This window comes from Chamaea fasciata, unplaced genomic scaffold, assembly GCF_029207755.1.
Source record: "Chamaea fasciata isolate MVZ Bird 193981 ecotype frontalis unplaced genomic scaffold, bChaFas1.0.hap1 SCAF_8, whole genome shotgun sequence".
NCBI classification, from domain to species: Eukaryota; Metazoa; Chordata; class Aves; order Passeriformes; family Sylviidae; genus Chamaea; species Chamaea fasciata.
Genome location: NW_027094093.1, coordinates 33,885,704 through 33,899,309, shown reverse-complemented (window position 1 = coordinate 33,899,309; position 13,606 = coordinate 33,885,704). Strand labels below are relative to the sequence as shown.

Genomic DNA, 13,606 nt, shown 5'->3' with positions numbered 1-13,606 from the left:
AGATGTGTTATCCCCCATGCCTGGGTCATCAGATGTATTTACCCTTCTTACCTGGGTCAGCAGATGTATTTTACCCCTCTTACCGTGGTCAGCAGATGCATTACCCCCCTTACCTGGGTCAGCAGATGTATTTTACCCCTCTTACCGTGGTCAGCAGGTGTATTGCCCCTCTTACCTGGGTCAGCATTAATTACCCCCTTTACCTGGTTCAGCAGATGAATTGCCACTGGATACTCAGGTCAACAGAAGTTTTACCCCTGGAAACCTTTTAGCATAAACCCACAGCTTCAGTGACTTGATTCAGGAGCTAATACATCTTGCAGCACTGGATGCACAGGACAATATTTAATGGAGGTTTGCTGCTTCCCCTTCTGACAACTTCTCTGTTCAAGAGAAATCCACAGGGAGTCAAGGAAGGCCCTAAGGAAAAACATTAAACCGCAACAACCAGAAACAAGTACAACAAAATCTCTGATGAAGCAGAACAGAACAGCATGTAAGTGCTGCTCTCTAAAGCTTTGTGTCTATCTCACCCTTGCAGAGCAAGCTTTGGAAATCACAGCCTTGGAGAACGGGGGTCTCTGTGACGTCCGTGCCTCGGACTGCAGCAGGATCCGGGTGTTTGGCCTCGAATTCAGAGACTCTCCCAGCCTGCACTGCCAGGTCACCAGGTTAATCGTAAGCAGCCTCCTGTTGGCTCCTAAAATATTGATGATACAGTCAAACTTGGATAAGTTTATATAAAAATCTTTTGCTCTGATCTGTGCTATCTTCCCTCACTGCTTCAGCAGGTTACAAGTACCTTCCAAGCCCACTGCCAATGTGTTTGCTACAAGTGAGGGGAGCTGAAGAGGCTCAGACCTTTCCAGGACTGGTTCCCTGGAAATGCACAGCTATGAGTTCTTGCGCGTTATCTCTGTGGAGTTTTGTTTGACTCCTGTTTGGTTCAGCTGCTCTGTAGTCCAGTGAAGCCTGTAATCACAATATTATTTCTCATTTTGTACATCTGGAATCACTACACTTGGTTGTTTTCCTAAACACATTTAAATGTTAAATTTTGTGGTTGAATATAGGGTTTCCTCAGCACAGTGACAGAGGCTCTTATTTGAATTTTTTTAGTCATACTCCATAACCAAATCAGAAGTTTTGATGAGCATCAAACCATCTCTTATGCTAGCACTGTAATTTTATCATAAACAACTATACACAGGCAATGCTGCAACTGAGTTATTTGGTGGATCAGCATCCTTGGATATGAAATGTTTGATTAAACTCATAAATCCACCTCAGAACAGACACTCAGCCTGAGCCTGACTGCCAGTCGGTGCTGGCACGCTCACAAGGCACAACTGAGATTTGCTGTGCCCCCTTCAGGCTCCATAGGCTCTTACCAAGTTGGAATGTTTTGTGCAGCTGATCAGGAGGAGCAGCTGACATCACCTTCGAGCAAGCTGGCTCCCGAGCCGGCTGCTGAGATCCTGGAGAAAACACAGTTACTCGATTACATCACCCTATCTCATCCCAGCTGCTCATCCCAGGAGCAGACCACAGCACTTCTTAAATCAATGGACCACCTGCATGCCTAGCTAAGCGTGGCTTCCCCTTTATTGTAGCTATAGTAACAGCATGTTTCCTTTTAAATAAACCACCTAGGAACGCCTTCTATTATTGATCAGAAATATAAACATGCATTGACAACAGGAATCTCTTGATGAGCCTTTCTGCACTCTCCCTCTATTTTACTGTAGCATCTCGGTGGCGAATGGATATCAAGAGAAGAAGAAAGCACAAAAGCAGATTTTCTGAGCTCTGAGGCTGTTGACTGCCAGATCCCACTCCTGACCATCACAGAGGCTGTGCACTTCGTGGCCGGTGACGAGCCGTTCGCAAGATGGCAAGTGAAAGTAGGAATTTTATTACGTTTCTAAGAAACGTTTTAGAAAGAGAAAATCAGTTGTCATAGTAAATTAAAATGCAAAGCACAGTTTGCTTTCTTTCAAAAATGAAAATTCCTGTAGAAATACTCACACTAATGTCACACAGAGAAAAAAAAAAAAACACCGCACCAACCAAAACAATGAGCTAAACTCAAGTGTCTCTGTGGCCAATCCTAAAGGGAAAATTACAACCACTTCTAGAGATAATCACCTGAGATTGATGCAGTTGTGCTAATCAATTGTTAATCATTAGTATTCCATTTCTGAAAACCTCAGCTCAAACTCCTGATTAGGCAGCAAGTGTGAGAGAGCTTTGACTCCCTGGATGTGTGAGCAGTGTGTGCAGGGGCTGGCTCCTGGGCAGGCTTGAGCTGGGATGTCACGGTCACAGTCGTGGTCTGAATGGCTGCAGGAAGAAGGATGTGCAGTATCTGCTTCTTCTGGGTTCTCTGCCACAGTTTTAGCCCATTTTTTTGACAAAATGGTACCTATCTTCTAAACATCCCCAGGATACTAGCATCTTCCCGACCCTGTGTGCCCGCTGCCCTTGCTCTCACTCTCAGCCTGCATGGTTATTTTCTGCACATCAGTTGTTTTTTTCCACGACTGAGATCTTTTAAAGGCTCTGAAGCTAGAAGAATATATCGCCATTGTAGGGAGACTGCAGATGTGCTCTGAAAATTGCATCATGCAAAATGAAACACGTAAAACACTCCCCTCACCACGGTGTTACTGCCTGTCCTGCACCCTGCAGCTGCCTGTACCCCCGCTGGGGACACGTGCTGCCACTGGCCTGGGGGAAACAGAAAGATGTTTGGCAGGGCAAGTCTTCTAGGCAGTCATTTATTTTAAAATATAAGTATTTGGGAGTTTAGGACATTAGGGTAAAACCCTGTGGGAGCAGAGCCTGACTATTTGCTGCTGGGGTGGACCTTGGACCTTCCTTGTGTCACACACCCGGGCTGAACCAGGAGGGAAGCTCCCCTGCTCAGGGCTCCAAAATTTCACAAAAAAGGTATTGGACTCTGCCAGCTGTGAGATAAAATGCTGCCTCATGGGGGAAGGATGTGAGAGGGAGACACCCTGGGTGTTCCTGGCCCAAGAGGACAGCTAAAATCCTGGTATGTGCACAGGAAGTTTTCTCCAGTGCTCCCAGGACAGCATCCTCACAACACAGGTCAATTACAACCTTGATTGTGTTCAAGTGCTTCCTTTCAGCCCTGAGGAGGTCTGTGCAATTTTTCTCATTCTTTCCCCTCAAAAACAGCTACAAAAACTCTTTCCATGCACTAAAGCTCCAGAAAATCTCTGCACCTGTAAGATCTCTGCCCTTTCCCTCTCCTTCAAACCCTGCAGAGGAACCAGGCTGACGGCTGCGCAGCGAAAGCTCAATTAAACCATCTCAGTCTGCACGTGGATCTGGTAGTCCTGTGGATCTTTTGATGAACAAATTGGGAAGGCAGAGCCCAGTGCTCAGTTTCAAAGGCAGCTGGCCTTACATGGAAGCACAGAGTACAAAATCATAGGGCTTTTCAAGATAAAAAATTACTTTCAATTAATTCCACAGGTGTTCAAAAATTCATGTTCCAGAAAATTCCTCTGAACACTTATTACAGCTCATAAGACTTATTGATGATCTGGGTTATGTATCTATGTATCTGCTTTTCAAAACATAACTAGAGGATTTTTCAGAACCAAAAGTCAACACAATTCTTTCTGGAAATGTCACTGTTCAATATTTTCAGAATCTCCCCCCCCTTCCCAAATCAAATTTCAAAGGAATCAGAAAAATTCCACTAGAGTTTTTTTTACTACCAGCACTGGGGGAGCAGGAGCTCTTCTCAGTGCTCTTTCATTTAATCTCCCCTCGTATTCATGTTTCAGCTTTCGCCCATTGTTTCCATGACATGCTGCCGAACACAGATAAGAAAGTACATGTGGCTACACCAGGGTGTTTGGCATAATTAATTGAGATATCAAAATACAAACCCATGCTTGGGCAGCAGATGACTTGAGCTGTCCAGGGCAGATGCCTGGGTGAAGAGGTGAAAGAGCTTGGCAGGCACTTACCTAATTTGGGAAGCAGCTCTCCTCCTTTTCATTTTGTTGTTGCTGTATTTGTCTAGAATCCAAAAAAAAAAAAAAAAAATCACAAACAATTCAGCAAGGCAAAAACTGAATTTGAACTCACCACAGTTTTACACCTTTCAATTTTTTTTTTTTTTTTAAGAAAGTTTCATACAAAATCTATGTAGAGTGGTGCCAATAGCCAAGATCATTTCATGATGGATGAAAAAGCTGAGGCAGAAGCAACAGAGTTCCTGATCACCCTTTGCATTTATGCAGAAGCAGCTCCTTCTTTCCAGATGATACCGATGCCCAAGCAAACAAGGCCCAAATCTAAGTGGGTTTTTGCCTCTTAAGGTCCAAACAAATTTAAGGTTTTCTCAGCTTAGTTCTCATCAAAATGTGTGTTCCACATGACTAGGATGACTAATGAAAAAGCAATTAAAATAGCTATAAACCAGCTAAATTCTAAAAAGAGACCAAAAGGGATGTTTGTAATAGAATGTAAAAAAAGTACAGATGAAAAAAATAATCAAATTACAGGAGTTATATTTCACTCACAATGCTCACTTCAGACAGAACAATTAGTGCAATTTTACAGCTTTTTATATTTTCCCCCGTCTAGACATTTTTTCACCCATTATTAGTGCACCAGTATTGAGACAACATTGGATACTTTGCTAAAATAATTAAATTAAATTAAATTTAAATTGCCTTAGCAAAAATAAATTCTTAATGGAAGTCTTGCTGCCAGAGTCTTTCACTGAAAAGCAGGACTACAGGGGGGCTGCCTGTTTCAGTTTTTTCTCAAACTGCAGGAGAAATTCTTTATTTCTTTTAAAAGCAGTTTTACCTGTAGCACAACACACTATAGTCTAATATGTCAATAGCAGATGAATTTTACAAGATCAATGAATTTTACTGAAATTTTGGACCAATTTATATCTCCAAAGAATATGAACTCTTTCACTTCCACAAACTGAAATTGTGAATATCCATGAATACTGCCTGTTCCTCTCCTTGTGGTGCTTTCTGCAGACAAAAACACTCAGCTCACAGTGCATTTTGAGCTGAAAACCATCCCATGTGACATTGTGAGAAAAGTCTGCTCTATTATCTTCCATGAACTTTCATCCAGTTCATGATAATTGCTGCTTTTTATGAAACTTAGTATTTTTTGCTCTCTGTACACTTCTGTTTATCCTTGTTCAATTTAACTTAACATTCTTTCTGGGAACTGAAAGAGATTATTGATTGATCAAAAACTTTATGGCCTCAATCTTGTAAAAATCCCCCACAAAGGGCCTGAGGATGTTTCAGCTTTGTGGTCTCAAGAGAGATGGAGGAGGGATGGGGATTTTTTTTTTAATAGCAAGAAAACACAGGGGTACCCGATGAATCCAAAGCAAACCCTGTTAGATTTGCTAAACAACTGCTTTATTTTGACTGTGAGAAGACAAAACCTGAAAAATACCTGACAAAAGGGCTTTGCTTTCCTGCTGCTCCACATCAGTGTCTACAGCATGGCCTTCCCCAGGGTTTTGGGGTGCTCTTTGAGGTTCACACCACTCAAGACGTCTCACAAAACATTCTCAAAAGCTAACCACTTATCCACACTTCTCTGGTATCTTTTCATTTTTACTGTGGAAAAATTAAAATAAAAATTTACTGAACTCTTCTGTATTTTGTAGGCATACTTATATAAAAAGGCCATGTTCCAGGCTTTCTGAATTACCCATATGTACCCATTATGAGCTGGGATAGGTGACTGCTCGAACATAGCCACCCCAGAAATGAGGCTGTTTCTCTCTCATGTTGTCCACCCTTGTATATTTAATAAGGTTAATTTCAAATAAAATTGAAATTTAGGACATTAGGGTAAAACCCTGTGGGAGCAGAGCCTGGCTGTTTGCTGCTGGGGTGGACCTTGGACCTTCCTTGTGTCCCACACCGGGGCTGAACCAGGAGGGAAGCTCCTCTGCTCAGGGCTCCAAAATTTCACAAAAAAGGTATTGGACTCTGCCAGCTGTGAGATAAAACGCTGCCTCATGTTGGAAGGATGTGAGAGGGAGACACCCTGGGTGTTCCTGGCCCAAGGAATACACATTCTTTTTTTTTTTTCTTTTTTTTTTTTTCACTTTCAGGCCAAGGATTTTACTTACTGATTTGCTATTAGTAACAAAGTGGTTCTGAGTTCCAGCCAAAAATGTTAATTGTGTTTCACAACTCCTCGAAATCCCCCTTGTAGTACTTGAGTACAACTTCCATAGGGGTACCGGAAAAAAAAAAAAAAAAAAAAAAAGAACCTTCAGGATAAAACCTAATAGCAATCAGAAGGCTGAATGCCAGCTGAGCCAAAAGATCTTTTGGTTATTAATGAAGAGTTTCCAGTTTGGAGCATTAAGCAATTTGTTAGCTCACAGAGCCACTCACAAGTGGTTTAATTTATCTTGCTGGCACGCATCCAGTTCAAGGGGGCAGTGGTATGTGCTCCACAATGAGCAGACAGTCTCCATATGGAACATTATTACTTATAAAGATGATTTTTGTATCATTTAGATCACTAACGATGGCTTCCAGTACAGTAATTCCAGAGTGCTGACCCTGTACGACGCGGTCTGCCAGGTCTGCCAATTCCATCCGACCGGACTTTGTAAATTAAAGGTAATTTAAAGATCATAAAGGTTTAATACGGATCGTTCATCTCTTCCTTCGCCCTTTCCCTCCCTCTGATGTGCTGTGTGTAATAACCGCTCTGGAAGGGGAAAACCTATTTCACAGATCAGCTGCACAGCTCAACACTTTGCTGTTCTCTTACACAAACTCATGTCTGCGATATTTTATTTCTTTTTCATATTTACGTGGGGTATGAACACCTGATAGGGCATGCTTTATGATGGACCTTCCTCATGCAAACTCCTCAGGAAAGCCCGCGGCTGGCAATATTTATCCTTTGCAGCTGTTAGTGGGAGTAAATAAGAGTGAGGAGCCTGCCCTGAGAGGCTTAACTTCACTTCTGAAGTGTCTCTGCTCTTTTCCCTCTCCCAGCCTGCTCAGTGAGGGTATATCATTTCTATTCCCATTTTCTGCCTTAGCAAGAGGCACACAAAGATGCATGTTATACAGTTTTTGTCATGTGAGAACACCCTTGAGAGAGCATAAACCATTCTTGCTTGCATTAAACACTGCTAAGTACAAACATATAGTATTTTGACAGTTTCAGAACTGTAACCAAAAGTCTGGAGCTACAGTTTAAACTGCCAACGTGTTGGAAACTGCCTGCAGAGCACTATAATCCTCTGTTTTCCTGTGGAATTATTGTTGTAACATCCCTTAAAAAGATCTTTCCTTCTCTTTTTTCCAGAGACCTGCATTAAGCAAATTATCTGGTTTGTAGTGAGGCTTCAAAAAATTTTTGGAGGGTATTAGGTGGGCTATTTGAATGTGCTGATCCTGCTTTCCTGCCCTGAGGCAAGTATGAATTAATAGGAGGCCACCAGTCTGCTTTTTTATAAAATGAAGATTAATCAGGTACATCTTAACTCATTTGCCTCACTGTTCTCATTAATGCTAATGAGAAAATACAGTTTTAAAACCTGCACTGATTGCAAGCACATACCAGTTACAAAATTTAAAAGAAGCTCACATTTTTTCCAAGTAAATGCATGGATAAAAGTTACTTTATAGGCCTGTGTGGTAGTTTGACCCTGACTGGATGTCTCAAAGTCCCTCTGTCACTGTCCTCCGAGAGATGAGGGCAGGGAAATCAAACACAGCCCAACTGAGGGCAAAGCCACTTTTGTTTCAGATTAAAATAATTGCGCCAGAATCATTTCACTTAAAGATAAGGTGAGGGCTTTTTTGTCAAAGGCTTTCTTTATTCTTACGTTTTTGAAACTCAGAAATGTATATGACCTCTCAATATGGTGTTCTCTAGGGATGACAGTAATTTCTATTTTAAGATGCTTCAAGGAAATATTTGAACTAGGCTTCCAATTGCATCAGACCACAGTCTAATTACCCCTTCTACATTACTCTGCAACACCTAAATTTCTTTCAGAAAAGGTGTTTCAATTAGGGGACATTTTAGATCAGCCCATTAAACATTCTGTGTTCTTTTATGAAGCCCATTCTTACCACACTGTATCACATCAGAAAAAAAAAAAAAAAAAAAAAAAAGCATCTTTTTTTTTTTTCATCAGAGCATCAATCCCTTGAAAACAACAATGTAATAAAATCTCATTAACGTCCAGGTTTTAATGCTGGAGATCTGTCATGTTCTATCATGTTGTGGCCATTATGAGAATGCTTTTTGTTTCTCTACCTTACCCATTACCCTACAGTGGTATTATTTAAAATATGGACGAATGCAATTTGCAAAAGAAGTTTGGGACACCAGTAAAGCAGTAGACAGAAAACACAGGGCCAGTAACAGGACACATATCAGTCTCAGAAAAACAAAGGAAAAGGAAAAATGTATTTGGTCACTCGTCTGTCCTGCTGTCCCACTGTGGCAAGGACATCCCCCTTATTCCCAGAAGTATTTCATGTTTTTCTGGGAATCTGAATGGTCAGATAAAGCCCCACCTGCCTGCGTAGCTCAACCTCTCTGGCCCTGGGGGCTCCTCAGCTGGGAGAGGAGCAGGTCAGCCCAAAGGCTGCTGTGCCCACAGAGCATCACCTCACAAATGTCTTTTTGCATGTTCTGCTCCACCAAGGCACCGTGGATGTGCTCAGCTCTTACCTACAGCTCCCTCATGGGAGCCTAAATTCTAATACATTTCTTTATTCTGCTTTTATAGAACTGCTTTTCCAAATGTTGGTGAAGAGCAGGATTCCAAAGTCTCAAATGGAGCTTTTGTCTAGTCTTGGGTTTTGTGAGTCTTGTGGAGCTCACCTTTCATGGGTACCTGATACTCATCAGATTAACAGTCACAGCTGGGAATGATGGCCACATACACCACACGAGTGTGGAGATGGGAAAAGTCACATTCTGCTGCATCCGTCATCCATCTATGACAAAGCAACACCCCATTCCCTAAGATAAAACATTCAAAGCTACAAGGATCCCAAGCTGGAACTGGAAAACTTACACAGTTTCCTTGCTGTAAGGAGAAAACATTTAAATTGCTGCTGTTGCCTTGTTTCAAGAGACAAGTGAATTTCTACTTATATCCAGAAATTATTAATTGCTAATTTCTTATCTATCTTATTCCTTTTTTTTTCATTGCCTTCACCTCCCACCCATTTTTTATTTTCTTTTTTTTCTTTTTTTTTTTTTTTTTTGGCAGGAAAATACATGCAACATAGATGGACTTTGCTATGGTGAAGGAGAGTCAAGCCCTACAAGCCCTTGTCTTCTCTGTGAACCTGACGTTTCTAAGTTCACCTGGTCTGTTAATGAAAGTAAGACTGGAATTTAGAAGCATTTATCTGAGAATTTATGACTCATTTTCTTAAATTTATCGTTTCTCCATTTAGCTAACTGGAATCTATCCTGTGCAATGTACATGGACTGTTTGCAGTAGGAATCATTGGGTACATCAGAAATGCAGACTCCACTGCATGCACTATGCACTTTGCTCTGTCTGAAGCCTGATAAATCTCAGATTAATAAATGAAAAAAAAAAGCCTGAAAATTAAAATTTGATATGCCAGTGCCCCATGCAGGGCCCAAGTCTGTCAGTTAAAGGTGAAGAACCCTAAATATCTCTGTCAGCATCTCAACAGATCCAAATCTTTAAGGAGGCAATTTGGGGAAAATACTGTTTTTGAAACACTAGTGTATGTATTTTTGGTGCCTGGAAGAATTGCTTCCTTTTGCTGAGCCAAATCCTATGAAATGCCTCATAACAGAGCTTGGCTTGGCAGGGAGTCCAAGTGATAGGGATCAGCCACTCATTACCTTCACTGCCACAGAACCCAAAGGCTCATCGTGCAGCCCCTTGAGTCAGGGGTCATGGAGAAGGTGGCCTTTTGAGGCATCTCCTGAAGGATGAAGACTAAATCATACTTTGTTCATGGCTACATGCCCAGTGTAAACAACAACAATTGCTCACCCCACGCTTTATAGACAATCCGTGTTTCCAGCAGCATTATCCTCACAGCCCATCTCCTCCCTGACACGTTTCCATCTGGTCAATATAAAGATTATATTACTGCTTTTATGTAAATCCATGTGGTGCTTCTAGAAAGAGTCTCTCTGCATTTTAGGCTTTGTAAACACAAACACACTACAGAAAGGTATGGGAGCCACAGAACCAGTCTGCTTCGTTTGTTTGCAGTTTGATAATGTCCCAAAAGTTGGCCAACTAAAAATCCATTTGGATGAGTAGTTAAAAAGCCTAAGGGTGAGTCAGACCTGAAAAAGAGCCTGTACAGTTGAAAGCTGTGTGTTTTCCCCCAGAAAAATATTTGAGTCCAATGAGGGATATTATCCGTGGCTCACAAACCTTGCCTCCTTTCTGTCATAGAATCATAGAATGACAGAAAGTTTTGAAGGGTTTGAAATGAGCCTCAAAGATCATCTTGTCCCACCCCCGGCCATGGGCAGGGACACCTTCCACTTAACCAGGTTGCTCAGAGCCACTTCCAGCTTGACCTTCCATTGTGTAGGCCAGAGCAGCAGCATCCCTAGGGATGAGCTGATCCTCATCAACTCATGAGTCAGGAGACAGACTCATAACTAATACCAAGAGAGCTCGATTTTAAAATTCAGGAAATGGTTTAAAAAGTTAAAACTGCATTAGTTTTGAAAGTTATAGAACTAGAAGTGATTTGGGAACTCTGAAACATATCATGATTCACTTCTAAATGATGTCAAAATTTAAAAATATTTAGAAGAAAGGGTTTGTCAGACCTGTTTTCAAAAGTGTGAAAACTTGTTTGAAAGTTCTGCGGTAATAGGGAGAGTGTATATATGTATTTACTGGATGGCAAGCAGATCTCTGTAGGATTAGAAACACTCCTCCACAGACTCCTTTCAGAACATCTGATTTTATGTTATTTTGTGCCTACCACTTCCACTTACCATCCATTGAGTTAACACCTTTGTGTTTATCCATAAATGCACACCCTGCATCAATATTTCATTGATTACTTTGGGCACAACTTTTATGGGCTCCATGGCTTTAGTGTTTGGGAAATAAAAGGTAAATGAATAGATGGAAGCTTTCAACAGTTATGCCAGGACAATCTGCTGGACAAGCATTTTAGAAAGCTCTCATAGCACAGCAGCAATAAAGGAGACACATATTTAAATAATTGCATCATCTAAGCCATCCTATGGAAAGCAAAGTTGGATAAAAATTATATGCACCACAAAAAAACCCCTAATGATGATTTCCCATGAGCATAATGCAAGGAGTCCTTATGAGAACACGTATATAGTTCATAATGTTGGAGCATGGCTTGAAATTAATCCTCAGTATTAGAAATGTGCTTTAAGTTAAACATAACCATGGCCAAATTACGTTGTGAGAAGATTCCTTTAAATATCAATACCTGTCAATTTGCACTACTGGCTAAAGAGGAAAGATGCCTTGAGACTGAGGAGGCCTAGGACATGGAGATGAAATTCCTGGCCCTGAAAAGAGCTGCTGTCACCTCAGGGTACTCATCTGATCCTACTTTTTCCTTGGTTTCTAATTATAAAATGTAATCATTTTCTCTACCTTGTCCTTCTTACCTATGTACATTGAAAGTATCTTCAGGTAGCATTTATCTTCTGCTGTTAAATAGCCTTGTAAAATTAGGGGCGGGGGGTGGGGTGGGGAGGAGGTTATCTTCATTAAGGAAATACCAAATGTAAACAGCAGCCCTAGAAATAACAGTGCCAGTGGTGACATGATTCACACCACTGTCACTGGGGATGGACAGTCTCAGCATCACTGATGTACCTCTGCTGGCACTGAAAAGACCTTTGTTCCTGATGAAATGTCCAACTGAATTCACTCAAACTGCTCATTTAATTGCTCCTCATGGGTAAAGGCAGGAGAGTCTACTCAATGGAAGAGTTACAATTTATTTTTCCTTCTGAGTTGCCCGTCCAATTCACTTGTCATTCGGCATTTTGAGAATTATTTTACTTATGTTTAAATGGATGGATGGCAGGCTGATTAAATATGTATGTAAGTATCAGAAATATAACTAATTAGAGTTTTCGGAAGAATTGAGACTAGGGGAAGGTTATAGAAATCATGCATTTTTTACTCCCATATATGAGATAGCACATCAAAATTAATCAAAGTGCAGGATGGGACAAAAATTCAGAATAGGGCACAGAAAAAAAGGAGAGGAAAAAGGTGTTCTTTTGGTAAAGTTATTTTCTGCCTCTAATACCCAAATCTCTTCCTCCACCAGCATCTGGGTATGATCTGCATGTTTTCTTTGAGAGCATTCCTTCAAAGACCCACTCTGAGAACCTTTACATGGGAGAAACCGGAGTTTATGTAATCATGGTTTCATTTTTGCTGTTTAGACAACCTGCCTCCTGTGTTCCAGGCCCCCTCCAGCCTGCTGCTGACATTTATTGGTGAGAATTTTGTTTACCAGCTAATAGCAGTGGATCCAGAAGGGTCAGCTGTGCTATTCATCTTGGAGGCTGGGCCACGGGATGCCAGGCTCTCTCCTGCTGGCCTTCTCCTCTGGAAAGTTGATTCAGAAGAAACACAGACCTTTGAATTCACTGTGTCAGATGAGTGCAATGCACAGAGCAGACACTCTATTAAGGTAAGGGAAAGAAGACATTAAAGGAAAAACAAAACAAACCTGTTTGTCATGTCAACACAACTGTGCAACTGTCATCATAGCTACTAGTTTGTTACTGTCTCGAAAAGCAAAGCTTCAGCTGTTTCCTCATAAGTGTATAATATCCAGTGCAGCAATAATGATCAATTAATGGAATAAATATCTCTGAGAACATAGAAACTATATATACAGGGAACAAGAGAGAGTGCTATTGATTGCTGTTTGAAAGAACATTCTTGCAGAGCCTTTTAATGGTTCATTAATCTGCTTTAAAATTCACATTCTGCATCTGGATTGCACAAAAAAAGAGCATATAACATAAAAGACCAGGCTTTAGCTATAAAAGGGAGATTATAACTCATTCTCAATGATATTTTTAGAGGATGTCTTGCTCTCATGTCATTACTCCACACTCTAAGTTTCTTGGCAGAGCTTGCGCATGGCTTTGTCTTTATTGTATAGGCTAACATTAATCCTCTGATCAGATGAGCTAATAAAGCAGGATGCAGACTCTTGATATGAGAACAGTTTTGTGAAGAAAAGATTGTTATTCCTAGAGATTCCTATTTTTGCTCATTCAAACCACAAAGTACCAATCTGCTGAACCCACACAGCAGAGGGGAAACTGGAGCCTAGATATGGCTTTAATGGAAATATTTCAAACTAGACCCGTGTTATCTGGGGGAGATAATGCACAGCTTTGAATCTGTAGAAATGCAGTTCTTGTACATACGTAAAATACAACCATGGATCTCCCTTCCCTGAAGTGAGACACCAGATAAGGAATGCCACAGTCATGTTCCTGCCTGGGAGCCATTTGTAATGTGAAAGAGGAAGGTGGGCAGGCAGGCAAA

At 41.1% G+C, this 13,606-nt stretch overlaps 1 protein-coding gene across 1 annotated transcript in view; it reads left to right on the top strand.

Moving 5' to 3' along the window:
- The window catches only part of LOC136293576 (von Willebrand factor D and EGF domain-containing protein-like), a 164,539-nt gene that overhangs the window by 91,793 nt on the left and 59,140 nt on the right, over positions 1 to 13,606 (top strand). The window contains exons 12-16 of the mRNA XM_066190542.1: positions 542 to 678; positions 1,749 to 1,904; positions 6,564 to 6,668; positions 9,296 to 9,410; positions 12,484 to 12,734. Coding sequence (XP_066046639.1) covers positions 542 to 678; positions 1,749 to 1,904; positions 6,564 to 6,668; positions 9,296 to 9,410; positions 12,484 to 12,734 — 764 coding nt within the window. The remainder of the gene's footprint in view (positions 1 to 541; positions 679 to 1,748; positions 1,905 to 6,563; positions 6,669 to 9,295; positions 9,411 to 12,483; positions 12,735 to 13,606) is intronic.